Below are 14326 nucleotides of genomic sequence, written 5' to 3'. Positions count from 1 at the left end.
CACCTTTTGAATCACAGATAAACTCATTTGTGTATATGTTTGCTTGCTTTAACCTGTAACTCATTTCTTTTTCCTTTAGTTAGTTTATTGCAGGATTGGCTACATGTGTTGTCTATGGTGTGAGATCTAAGGTACAAATGGACATCGGGTGAGTGGCTGGTCTCTTGAGACTGGGCACAACCTGAATATTTGGTGATCTTTGGTGTAAGCGACCATTTATTACTAAGGTCAGCTTGCCTGGGTGGCAAGATAGTCCCCTTGGGAACTCCAGTCTGAGACTCCATGGTAAAATTGTTAGTGATCCAGGAGTTCACCTTTGTTACTGAATTGGTGAAATCTAATTATAGAACACACCAACAATTTGGGATGTCTGCCCTGGTTTTTTGACAGTCTGCCTGAGGTTGGCTCTCATGGTCATGAACCACTCCAGTCAGTGTGACAATTAGAGAACTGGAGTGACAGACAGATTGGTTACTACTGATGGAATCGAAGAAACAGCAGTGCTAAGATACAGATATTTAAGCTTGAGCCAAGTCAAAATAATCAAAGTAAATGGAACAAATTTAAGGGTAAACCATTAAGGAGGAAAACAACATGACAGAACATCAAGATAAACATTTTTTACAATTGAGTGCAGCTTATAGCTATGAAAACATTTGCTTTTTAGGATGCACAGCCAAGATGTTAAGTTAAATGAGAGATTTCAGCAATTAGTGTGTCAACATAAATATAAACCTGAATGTCACAAATCAAATATGAATAGACTTCTTTTGTTGACAAAGTGGTAAATGCAATAAAGCTAGTTAATTACAGTGCACAAGGCTCTTTCATGTAACCTAAGTAGGAGAAACAACAACAACAACAACCACCTTGAGCCTTGTCAAAGCAAATAGAATCAATAAAACAATTACAGAGAGTGATGCAAGATTGATACAGTCTCAAATACAGCTTTTGAACTAACCAAATAGGTCCAAAACCCCCTTCTGGTCAGACAGATAAGATCCAAGGAAAACTAATGAGATGGATCAGAACTGGGATTCATAGAAGCCCACAGCTGCTATTTTAATTTCCACAAAGTAATTTGGCTCTCATGTCTGAATTCATCTCTGTGACCTGGCAACCTACATCAATGCACAAAGTGACTACATATGTTTACATCCGAGGAGTAGGTCTTGGAAGGATTCCCATCACACAAAAGGCAGTGAAAAGAGTGAGGGACATGAATAACTGAAATAAAGTGGACATTTGTGAAAGGAAATAGATGCATGTACTTCCAATAATTCATGTGAATATGAAATTTACACTGGGCCAAAACCTGAAGACCTTACCCAGTTTCTAGTCACACTTTAATCAAGCAAAGCTCATTGAAGACAACAGGTATTTTGCCTTTTGAAATAAGAATTAACTGAAAGATGAATAAGGACCTAAGAATCTAGTAAAAAAGATAAATTATAGTGTTACTGTATTTTTTTAGACTGCCTGTATAGAATTAAATGGGAAGCAAAATACATTGACTTAGCTGATGACAATAAGCCAAGCCCTGGAATACTTGGTAATAGGAGGACAGTTGCTCAGAGCTGATCAATGTGTGCATGTGGGGGAGAGGGGAGGAAATTCAGCCTCCTGGCCCATGTCACTAGCTATGTATCAGCTTTTAAAACTGAAACAATATCTATTAGTGTAATTTTCTTTGTTAAAGAAAAAAGACAGACATGGATGATGCTAATTTAACCATGAAAGCCAAAGGCTGTCCATGCAGTCTTTGCATCAATGTATCGATTTCTAAATTGATCTAGTTACATCAGTACAAAACACTGTTTAGACAGTCCTGTAGATTCAAGAAACAACTGCATACATTTATTTGCATGTCCTCAAGTTCCTGTGATCATACACTTAAACAACCCTGTTATTTCAAAGGGCTGTGCTTCAGATGTTTATGAAGATGGAGTTTCCTGATTTGGTTATAAGGGCAACAGAGAGATTTGGGGAGAAAGAAAATGGGAATGAAGAAGAGAGGAGCTGGTGGCTATATAGGAATCCAAAAAGGACTGAAGGGAGGAAGCTTTGATGACACCTTAAAAGGTTTGGAAGAAATCCCGACACACATCTGAACTGTTGCTCTTTCCCACAGATGCTGGAACAATTTTTATAGTGGGGGGGTGCTGAGAGCCATTGAACCAAACTGTAAACCCAGGATATTATGGAAACCACTTCAAGCCAGGGGATGCTGCAGCATCCCTAGTTCCAGCACTTATGCATTTTCCTGTGATGACCCACTAAGCTTTTGAGTGATTTCATGGTCAGCTCTGTTAACTTCTGCACAGTAACTATATTCTGGGTTGGCCACACACGCTCAGCATCGAATCAAGGGGCTAAGGACAAAGGTAGCATTAGACCCTCTTTATGGTCCGCTGATCCAGAGGCTGAACAGATCAGCCCCTGGCAAAGTTAATTTGCTGGCTAAGTGATGAGCTAATTTGTGCCCAGTTGCCTATGACCTCAAAAGACAGTTCCAGCAGCTGGAGCACAGTGGCATTTGGCCCACCCCCTCTTTTCCTGGATACCCCCTTCAACTACCCCAGGATTTCAATAGGATTAATTTAAAAAAAAAATATAATTAATACTTAGAAAATGTGTTAAATGGGAAGCTTGATAGACTCAGGTTTAGCAATGCCACCTGCTTTTTGTTTCATTTCACTTGCACGTTGTCTTTTAAATCTGTGTATTTAGTGCTCATGAAAGGTATCAGCTCTGAACTCCTCTATTTAGCCACACAGCAGGTAGACCCTGAGCCACAGAAGGGTGATCTTCCCCTCAGACAACCACTATTCCTCAGTCCTGCTCTAGGGACCATCTCCTGGGGGGATAGGGATAGCTCAGTGTTTTGAGTATTGGTCTACTAAACCCAGGGTTGTGAGTTCAATCCTTGAAGAGGCCACTTAGGGATCTGGGGTAAAAATTGGTCCTGCTAGTGAAGGCAGGGGGCTGGACTTGATAACCCTTCAACATCCCTTCCAGTTCTAGGAGATTGGTATATCTCCATTTTTTTGTTTTCTAGCCCATCTGGTCTCTCTGCTGAGGCTGCTAGCAAGGGTGCCAGTTACTGTCAAATTTGCCAGTGGTTCATGTGAACACCTTTCCATTAGGCACTAGGTGAGACCTCCAGTTTATTTCATACCAGTGGACAACCATCAGATGGTAGTGACTAAGGTGGAGATCCACAAAGTTGCTAAAGCATGAGTGTCAGGTTTAGAAGTCCAAGTCCCACTTTTGGCTCCACTGCGAGCCACAGAGTTTCAACTGACTCTTGTAGGCACCTAAACTCACCCAGTGCCTACATTTTCAGAGTAAATATTCTCTAGACATCTATGTTTCTGCTTCTGGGCATGAACATTGCTGTCTCCCTCTAGGGTTGAGGGTAATATCTCCTACCTGAACCCCAGAGAAAGATTCATGAATCAGGGGAAGATAAGTGTTTATGTCAAGAGTGGGGCCCATTCTGGTAGGAGTGCTCGGAGGCCTACCAGATCAGGTCTCCTTTAAAAAAAAAAAAAAAACCACCTAGCCACAGGAGGAGATGGCTGTAATGCTACCATTGGTGCCTACCTTGTAGTTAGCACACTTGCCTGAGATGTGAAAGACCCAGGTTCAATTTCCTCTCCCCCACCCCCAAATCAGCCAGCAGGAGAGAAAGAAGTGGGAGGCCTCCAACCTCCCAGGTGGATGCCCTAACTACTGGACTACAGAGTCTCTTTCTCTGGACCCTTGACTATTTGTTTACCCACACTGGAAGAGTCATTGCAGAGAGACAGAGATTGACTCTGAAACATTCCTCCTTTGGCTGTTTTGTGGAGTGCGGCAGGCTCGTAACTCATTTCCACAAGAAACACCTTTCACACTTAAGCCACCTCCAAGTGGTACCTCCCTGAAGCCCAGACTTTGGCTCCTATCTTCAAGAGAGGGGATGGACTTAGCACACACCCATCTCGTCAACACCTCTGGTTTAGGTGGCTCCCCACTTAGCGTGCTAGCTTTTGTAGATCAGTTTAAGGCATCCATCGCTCCCCATCCATTGTATAGGAAGCTTAAGTGCCTTAAGCAGTGTTTCCCAAACTTGGGATGCTGTTTGTGTAGGGAAAGCCCCTGGCAGGCCGGGCCGGTTTGTTTACCTGCCACGTCCACAGGTCCAGCCGATCGCAGCTCCCATGGGCCATGGTTCACTGCTCTGGGCCAATGGGAGCTGTGGGAAGCAGTGGCCAGTACATCCCTGGGCCCGTGCCACTTCCAGCGGCTCCCATTGGCCTGGAGCAGCGAACCATGGCCCGTGGGAGCCGCGATCGGCTGGACCTGCGGACGCGACAGTAAACGAAGCGGCCCGGCCTGCCAGGGGCTTTCCCTACACAAACGGCATCCTGAGTTTGGGAAACACTGCCTTAGCGGATCAGTGTTGTTCCTGTGATTTTCTAGGTGCTGTGATTCTCAGTGTTGCAATGCCAAAGTACCTTTGTTGATCTGGGCTTGTTACTATTGACTTGGATGTAGAAGCAAGCATGGCCTAGATATTAAAAGTTTCATATCCTATTGCCAGTTTCTTGATCTATGCAGCCTTCATGCATTTGATTCCTAATATCACTTTTGGGTTGCACCTTGTTCCTCATTTCACTGGCTTTCCACTGAAAAGTGTGGGAAGCATTAAAAAGACTACTTCGCAGCAATAAAAAGAGTTTTTTCTATTTCATAGGATATATACAGAAGAGATAAGGATGAGAAAGAAGGCTTCCCATCAGGTTATGAGATGCAGAGTCAGACTCACAAGAGTAAGTCTCTCCAGTGGGAAAAGTTTAAAAGACTGAATTTTAGGTGAAGAAGCCATGTGTGTAGCAGTCAGCATGGAGAAACAGAAAGCAGTTAAGTAAACATATGAAGCACGTAGAACATGTTTTGGTGACCTATATTTCATCATGGGGAAACCAATGGATATCTAAGCAATGAGTGTACATGCGTCTGAAAACAGGCAAAATGAAACATTAAACAATTGTTGTTATTTACCATGTGTATACTATAGATCAGGGGTCAGCAACCTTTCAGAAGTGGTGTTCTGAGTCTTCATTTATTCACTCTAATTTAAGGTTTCACATGCCAGCAAAATAGTAATATTTTTAGAAGGTCTCTTTCTATAAGTCTATAATATATAACTAAACTATTGTTGTATGGAAAATAAATAAGATTTTTAAAATATTTTAAAGGGTTCATTTAAAAATTAAATTCAAATGCAGAGCCCCCCGGACCGGTGGCCAGGACCTGGGCAGTGCAAGTGCCACTGAAAATCAACTCACGTGCTGCCTTTGGCACACGTGCCATAGGTTGCCTACCCCTGCTATAGATCTTGAGGTAAAAGTTGAAGTATTTCATATTTTAAATTGTGGGTCATGAAAGTGTACTGCTCATACTTAAAGTATTCATATTATGCTTGACATCAGAAAAATGAACATTTTGAAGAGTATCACAATTGCTTTTACAAAAAGCCCCTGGCTTGCACTGATCTGCAGATGTATTGAATGCTAAATTACATCTTATTACAATAAATTAATTTCTCCCCTGAGAAATTAATCCAAAATGAATTTATTCAAACTAAATTAAGAAGGCCCATATTAGCTTATTCTTGATTAGTCAGACACTGATTAAGTATTAGTCATAACCCGCCTTTTACTCATAATTACAATATTTTCTGCAAAAGTGGCCAAATACATAAGAGTAGAATATCTTAGCGTTGCTGTCAAGTAGTTCAGTTCTGTTTTGATATCACAAGGAAGGTAAAATATACCTTGGGAATGTGAATCCATCATATACTCAGTTTGTTGTAGTGTAGTCGGGCAGTTACCCCGCTCCTAGAAAAAAGGCTGGGCTGATTGAGGAAGCAGCCACAGCTGGGGCCATGCTCCAATCAGGCCACACCTGGCCCTGTTCTAAGGGCTTATGGAGGAGCTGGGTCAGTCTATCTCCAGCCTTGGAGGGAGAAGGACTTAGCTGCCTGGGAATAGGGTACTTGAAGCAGAGCAGTGCTAGGGAAGGGCAAGAGGAGCTGGGGAGCTCCAGCCTGGCAACTCCACAGGCTGAGGCCTTGATAAAGGCCTATGCAAGTACTGGGGCTGGGAGGCGTAGCCTGGGAATATGCAGAGGCAGCTGATCCGACCCCTTTGCCAACAATAAGTTGTTATGCTATACAGAGCACACGGGATCTTTGCGGGGGAGGGAAATACACCACATTTATTGAACATACAATAGTTAGCATATGCTTTTTAGTTAGTCACTCACACTCCTGCCAGTTGATGTTTATATAGTTACCAGTCTGTTGTAGCTCAAGTTAATATAATGGCCAGTTAGATCGAGCACAAGTGAAGAGCTAGGCTCTTGTCCATCGCGATCCGATGCTCCGAGGCTTTGCAGGACTGAACCCAAAGCCCCATGGCAGAGCACCCTGTTCTTATAGTCTTTGCTCTGTTGAAGTCTATGGATTTTGCTGTGTCAGTTGGTCACTGGGGGTATGGCTACACTTGAGAGTTGCAGCGCTGGTGGAGGCTTTCCAGCACTGCAATTAGTAACTGTCCACACCTGCAGGGCACATCCAGCGCTGCAACACCCTGGCTGCAGCGCTGGCTGTACACCTGGGTCTGCTTGGGGTATAACGATTGCAGCGCTGGTGCTGCAGCGCTGCTCGTAAAGTGTGGCCACACACCAGCACTGTTATTGGCCTCCAGGGTATTAGGAGATATCCCAGAATGCTTTTAACTAAATTACTCTTTGTTTTCTTGTGATGCCTCTCTTTGTTTTGTTGTGAACTCGGGGCTCCGGGAGCTGCTTATCTAAAAAACAAACACAGCTCCTGTTTGCCGTGATCAATCTGTAACTGACTGAACAATCAATTGAGATAACCCACTACCTTGCTGTGAATGAGGCAGGCAGGGGGATGAGTGTTTGCTTGAGTGAGAGAAACAGCGGGGGCGGGGGGGGGGGAGAAAGGGAGTCCGTTGGAACAGCTGCTTATCTGGTCTGCAGGCTGTTTGCAGTTGAGTAAGGGGACGGGGAAATTTTCAGATTTTGCAAGGCAGGGAGCTGATACACAGTGTCGGCTCCAAAAATCCACTCTCTCTCTCCCCTGCTCCCTGTCACACTCCACCCCACCCCCCTCTTTTGAAAAGCATGTTGCTGCCACTTTAACACTGGGATAGCTGCCCATAATGCATCACTCCCAACAGCGCTGTAAATGCTGCAAATGTGGCCACACTGCAGCGCTGGTAGCTGTGAGTGTGGCCACACACCAGTGCTTTCCCTACACAGCTGTACGAAGACAGCTGTAACTCCCAGCGCTGCACATCTGCAAGTATAGCCATACCCTGGGTTACTTCTTAACTGGTGTATCTTTTGATGTTAACATTCCAGTACACCTGTGAGAGGGTCATCCTGTCCTGGTTTAGATTTAATCAATTGTCCTTAGGGTGCCAGCCTTCACCTCAGGGTTGTCAATCTGCTCTCTTCATTATGGATGCACATTGATGGTGTCAAGTTAAGTCTCTTCACTCCTTCCTTGACCATTTGGTTATAACAATGGCCTTCACACCTTATCTTTTCCTGATGCATGCATTACTCATTCACACAATCTCTTACAGAAACCTTCAGAGGTATACAGTCAGCAGTGTTTTATATTCAGCAGAATACGTTGTAAATCAAGCCTTGCTAAATCTTAAAACTAAAACAATTCACATTGGGGCTTCAGGCCTTCAATGCTCCTCTAATCTCCTTAACATAGGCACAATACAAGATCTTGTCTCTTACTTTCTGAACCTTAAAACATAGAAATGTATATTTAACTAGAGTGCCTAATTTGTAATACATACAGGAAACCTTAGTAGACATTATAAATTATCCTAAAACAAAAGCATGACCATAATCAGTCATAAGGATTGTTCTGGTCTGTCATTCCTTTCTGCTATTCAAAAAGGGTGGCTGACAGGATGAAATCAAATTATACATTAATTCTTACAGTACAATTATAAAATCCTGCTCCTACAGAGTGGCCTTTACAGACTGAAGTCTGCTCCAGGGAAGGGGGCTAGATGACGACTGGGAGTAGCCACTGAGGCAAGGTGGGGATAGAGGGTTGGGGGTTCCCTGGTACTGCGGAGGGCAAAATCCTGAGATAAAGGGCATCGGGGCCCAGGAGGGACACAGAGGCCAGTGGCAGGTGAGACACCGGCCTGCAAAGAGCTAATTCCCCAAGACAGCCAGCAGAAGGCGCCATGCTGGTGAGTCCTGTGACCTTGCTACACGTAGCCATGTTGATCCCAGAATATGAGAGAGAAGGTGCCTGAGCTAATATCTTTTATTGGACCGACCGCTGATGGTGAAATAAAGAGCTCTGTGTTGCTCGAGCTTCTCTCTTTCACCAACAGCAGTTGTCTAATAAAAGATATTAGACCACTCATTTTGTCTTATATTCTCATAAACAGATTTACAGTATTTCAGATGTTCCTGTGCTCGTGTTTCCAGTGGACCCTTAACATACTTTCAATGGCATGAATATTTTTGACATAGCCTAAAATGCTCTGATAGTTACAAGCATTTGTGTGTCAGACAGCAACAGATTATAAGATCTTTGAAAAGAAGGTTTGAAAGAGTTCTGGTTTATGGTGGTGAGTAAGCCAGCCAACACCGAATCAAAAAAAACCTGACTAAATTGAGCAAATTATTCCCTGGAAACTTTTAAAGTTATTCTTTGTGAGCTCAGCTGCCAGGTAAGACCAATACTAGTTTTGTGACTGCCCAGTATTTCAGATGTTCCTGTGCTCGTGTGGCTCTGGCCATCCAGTCAGATCCAAATAGGCATCTAACATTCCCTCTTGACTATGAATTGAGACACATCACGTACAGCACTAATTAAACTTCCCCGGGCACCACATTATTTGTGTTTGTGCATTTGCCAGATAAGCATTTGAGAGCTGATTCATTCTTGAAACCTCATGTCTTATTTCTGAGTGTGTGTTATTTTCAGACCATTTTGTTGTTCACGGTTACCCTTTTTTGTTGATTTCTACAGCAACTATTATAACATTTCTCGATCTGTACAGAACCATGGAATGTAGCCATCTGTATAATAGGAGTTTTCAAAGGACACTCTACAACTCCCATGATTTATCTGCAGTAACCCCAATATGGATGAAAAGGAGATTTTAGTCAAAGCATTCCAAACCTAGTGAGATGCCCGGGGGGGAGAACCACACCCACACAGCCTGATCTGGCAATCCTTATTCAGGCAAAGCAGCCACTGGAGTCAGAGGGAATTTTTCCCCACGAAAAGGTTTAGTACTAGGGCCAACGTTGGTGAAGACTGAGGTGCTTCTTATATTTATCAGGATGTCCAAATCAAAACCACAGAAGACTGGGTCACATTCAGAGGTGACATCGGGTGTCCCCCAATGGTAAACTGAGGTGACTAAGTGTAGGGTGCTGTTAGACACACGGGACAGAAGAGAGGGGTTCAGCAGTGATAGCAATTAACAGATGCAAAATGAAGTAGTGGGAAAAACCAAATGACACTTAAAGGACATTCTTCCTGTTAGTTGGTTTGTTGTTTTTTTTGCTACCTCCTCCAAATGAGCATATATGGTTACACCAAATTTCATCTCCATTTGCATCACCTCTCAAATACAGCATAAATCCATGAAGCATCTTTCTTCCTAAGCCCAGAACCCCAGTGCTTTTACTGTACACACACAAGGCCTGGAACTGTTTATAATGGAAACATTTGCTCCTACAGATGTTAGTAGGCACATCTGATGGGAAGTAAAGGGGAAAAAACCAACCTGGTTTATACCCTTTGCCTTTTTATACAAGAAAAACTTTAAAGATGACACTTCCCATAAGCATGCAGGAGATGAAGTCTGATTTGGGGGGAAAGTTTTTAGGACTCTGAATAAAAAGTAATACCTGCTTAGCTAAAACTCTTGGGGGAAAATGTTTTGGTAGAGATTCAATACCTTGCAAGGGCCTTTAAGGCACAAGAAAGAAGTTTAAGCTTGATGCAGAAGATTAACTTTAGGAAGTTGGGGCAAAAAAGGAGTTGAGCATTGATGATCGTAGGGCTAGTCTACTACACTGGCAGCACTTTAACGTAGCTTGTGTGGTCACAGCAGAGCTCTGGGAGAGAGAGCTCTCCCAGCGCCACACACACACACACACACACGGTGTAGTGACCAGCATTAATGCACTGTCTACACTTCAGTGCTGCTGTAAAGCGCCAGTGTAGACAAGTCTTTAGTGGCTATATTTTGTATGGACTGGAGGAAGGCAATATGGGTATCAGGGAGACAAGAGAAGAGGAAGGTATAATAATCAAGCCAGGACATGGTGAATTTTAGCTGTAGGAATAGAAAGAGAATGGATATGAGAGATATTCTGGAGGAAGAAACTGCGGTATTTAGAGAACATTTGGATGTGACAAACCAAAGATGACCCCTAGTTAACAGAAAACATCTGTCTTACTTACACAAGCTTGTCAGAGGATAAGTGGAGAAGAGGAGTTGGGAGGGAGAGTAAGGCCAGTTTGGGCCATATTAAATTAGCAACAAGATATCCATGATGATATGCTGAAGAGAGACTGAGATGCAGAAATAGATGGAGGCCGGTCAGGAATTGTCAGGTAAATTCCTAAGTGACCAGTGTGAAAATGGTAGTTGAAACTGGGCAAGTGGCTGAGACCTCAAAGATGCTGCTAACGGCATAGCAAACTTCAGCAATTACACATAAGTGCAGAATTTGTATGCATGATTTTTCACACAACCCCTTGGTCTCAGTGGTCAAGACATGGGTACCACGTAACTGGGCAAGATTCTGCCCCTGGCACGTTCAGGCCAAGGAATGATGCAGAGGCCCCAAAGAGGATGCTGCTGCCTTTGACCACATGCACCATCTTTGCAGCGTGCAGCAGGCTCCCGGACCTGTACCTGACTAGGCTTGCTAATGTCAGAGGCACTAAGCGCCTAGAGCAGAGAGGTGTTTGAAAGCGGGCAGAGCTCAAACGCGAGTCCTCAGGGGGGGCAGCTAGGGGCAGGGGAGACCCGGGGGCTGCAGAGTATGAGGGCGCGGGGGGGTGGCAGCTGGGCAGGGCTGGAGGGGCGGGGGGGAGCGCGGGTTCCAAGCCGAACGCGGCGTCACAATGGGTTGCCAGGCGCCCGGCGGAGGAAAGATGCAGCTGGGCGGGCGGCGCTAGCCGCTGCGGGGGCCATGGCCGGCGGGTACCAGCTGTGGGCGCCCTGGTCGCCGCTGGACGAGTCCCTGCAGTGGCTGCGGGGCGCCACCCCGCGGCCGTGCACCAAGCACCCGTTCCGGCCGGCGCCGCGCGGCTGCTGCCCGCAGAGCGCGGCCGCGGACCTGGAGGTGCAGCTGTGCTTCCAGGGGCTCAGCCTGCTGCTGGAGCCGGGCGCCAAGGGGCCCGGCCCGCCGGCGGGGGAGCCGCGGCGGAGCGCGGCGCTGCGCAAGCCCCAGGCGGTGCGGCTCAGCGGGCTGGACTCGGTCTTCGGGCGGCTGGTGACGGCGCAGCCCCCGCGCTGGACCGGCTCGTTCCGGGTGTCGGAGCGCTCGGCTTTCTGCCAAGTGATCAGCCCCCGGCAGCGCTGGCCCCGCGGGCTCCGCGAGCCGCAGGTCCGCATGGCCGTGGCCATGTGCCGCCAGATGCTGCGGGCCATCCTGCTGCTCTACGCCGCCTACAAGAAGTGCGCCTTCGCCCTGCAGCACTCGCGCTGAGCCGCCGGGCCCGACCCGCCCGCCGCCGGCCCCGCTCCCTTCCCACCCGGGCGGCAGGAGCCTGCCCCACGCACACGCGGCTGGTGCCCGAAGCGGCCGCAGCCCCAGGCGCTGACTGGATTGTAGCTGCTGACTGACACCTCCGCCTTGCCCTCGTAGCGCCTCTGCGGGCCTCGTTCACACTGCGAGTCCCCCGGTGGAGACTCTGTGCGAGACCGGCAACGTCAGCGGACGCTAGTGGAACTGCAGCCATTCATGTGTGTGTACAGCTAAATTTGAAGGCTCTTCCAGTCAAGTTGAAACCGATAGAAAGGGGGGCGGGGATTGCGCTACATTTCTAACTTTACCGGTGCCCAACAGTGTTTTGTTTACAGCTAACGCATGCAACCTACAAGAAATGAAGGTTTTGCATTACAACACGGAATTTTAAAATATGCTGGCAACTAAGATGCACAAGTTTTTCCTGCATGAAGAGCACTCTACAATATTTAAAGTCAAAATCCTTATGGTTTGTTTATACCTAAAGGATGAAGCCTACAAGTGTAACTTTGAATACTATTAGGTTGGTTCAGAATTGGTATAGGAAGGATCTCACAAATCAAACAGATTGAACCACTCCAACTTGATAGACATGCAGATATACAGTATGAAATATTTTAGTTAATGGATACATATGTGCAAATTTGTCTTACAAATTGTAAGAGTAATATTCAAATCATTTGCAACCAATTGGACTTCCACCTTGCAACATTCATAGTAAAATAATTCTTATTATTTGCTACTAATGTATGAAGAAGTTCACAGTCCAGCTAGAACGTCTTAAACAGTTTTCACATATAACATTTAAAAGATCCTTATTAATTCACATCAAGTTACAAAACACCAAGACTAACAAGAGTTACGCTAGTGGCTTCTTCCTGCATTCAAAGTAAAAAATTGTTATGACTGGTTTACAGCTTATGAACTTACAAGAAATTCAGTTTTGCTTTACAGTGTTAAGTAAAATCTGCATGAATTGGTTAAAGCTAATGGATGAGGCTTACAAAGAAACGCACCCTTTACCTTGCAACATTCAAGTAAACTACTCACATTGAAATATTATCTGTTCCTAATGAATAGAGGCACTTACAGCCAAATGAACAAACAATTTACTGTAAATGCATTGTTGCCTTACATGTATTAAAAGTCACTGTTATTTGTTTACATCTAAATGGATGCAACTGATAAAAGCATCATTATACTTTTAAAATCTGTAAGACAAACTCTTGATGACTTGTTTACAGCTCAAAGATGTAATTTACAAAGAAATGCACCTTTGCCTTAAAACATTCCAAGAAGATGCCTGATAATTTGTTTACAGTGAATGGATACAACAGTCAAGAAAAGCACCTTTGCCTTGTAACAGTCAAAGTAAAAATAGTTGTGATTTATTTCCAGCCAATGCAGGCAGTTTATTAAAAGTGCAACTTTTGTTTTACCTCAGCTCAAGAGGTTCACAGCTGATGTATGACATTCATAAATACACCTTTCCCTTTCATTCATAGGGAAAAGCTTTTTTAATGTGTTCAGTTACTATTGCAAGTCACAATTTGACAAGAGAATTACTCTTCAGTGTTTGTGTGCTAGCCATGTTGGTGTTATGAACTAAAATGTTTATTATCAGTAGCTCAGCTTTTAATAAGTTATAGGGACCCCTCCCCCTTGGGGGACATTGGGGCCCAGACCTATTCCTGTGGAATTTGGTGGACAATTTCCTTGTTCACAAAGCCAAGCCTGCCAACCAGCCAGTTGTGCCCCAAGGAGCTCTGTTTCTGCTCCCTCTCAGGGCCATGCCCAGACTGGGTTTATTGCCACCTACTCACTCTCTGGTTCCTTTCACACTCGTGACCAAATCAATGCCCCAGCTCCTGTGCTTGCAACCAGTCTCCAGAGAAACACATTGGGTGATGGCTCAGCTTCTAATCAGGTCTGGCCATACTGGTCTGCCTGAGGTGGGGGCTTTTATTGTTTCCATTAACACTAAACAGGAGTATTTAATTGCTCCCTCCTTTAGCCTGAATGAAAGGTAGCTAGCACACCCATCCGTTTCAAGGAAGCCTGTAATTGCCCATTGATTCAAAGGGCATTTGCTGGCAGTAGCAGTCATTAACACACTCTCTAGCCCAACAATATTGATCTATCCCCTAAGCCAGATATAGCTGAGCAGTCACTAAAGTGTATTCAGTACAGGAGCCCCATTCAGCATTTAAACAAAATACATATTAAATTCCTACTAGGGCCACATGTCCCCGATCCTGCAAGCATATATATACACACACACACACACCTTTACCACTGGACATAGTCCCCCTGAAACAAATGGAGGTAAAGCTAAGCATGTACATAAATGTTTGCAGGATCAAGCTGCAAAGGAAGAGGCCCTTTTGGCTCGGAATTGGACTCCCCTACTCTATCCTACTCCTGTTACCATTTCTGCTTTGGAGAAAAATGGTATCAGCATGCCGTGAAAACACACGTATTGTACCTA

General features: G+C 44.9%; 1 protein-coding gene and 1 long non-coding RNA gene across 4 annotated transcripts in view; one reads left to right on the top strand and one right to left on the bottom strand.

Moving 5' to 3' along the window:
- The window catches only part of LOC120396513, a 36093-nt gene that overhangs the window by 18828 nt on the left and 2939 nt on the right, over positions 1-14326 (bottom strand). The gene's annotated exons all lie outside the window — the stretch shown is intronic.
- On the top strand, positions 11226-13336 carry FANCD2OS (FANCD2 opposite strand). The gene has a single exon (XM_039521480.1). It carries the CDS (start codon positions 11281-11283, stop codon positions 11797-11799), a length of 519 nt encoding a protein of 172 aa, XP_039377414.1. The 5' UTR covers positions 11226-11280; the 3' UTR covers positions 11800-13336.

The sequence above is a fragment of the Mauremys reevesii genome, linkage group 2 (genome assembly GCF_016161935.1).
Source record: "Mauremys reevesii isolate NIE-2019 linkage group 2, ASM1616193v1, whole genome shotgun sequence".
In the NCBI taxonomy this organism is placed as follows: Eukaryota; Metazoa; Chordata; order Testudines; family Geoemydidae; genus Mauremys; species Mauremys reevesii.
The sequence above is the reverse complement of the archived record's forward strand: the minus strand, read 5'-3'. Positions and strand labels throughout refer to the sequence as shown.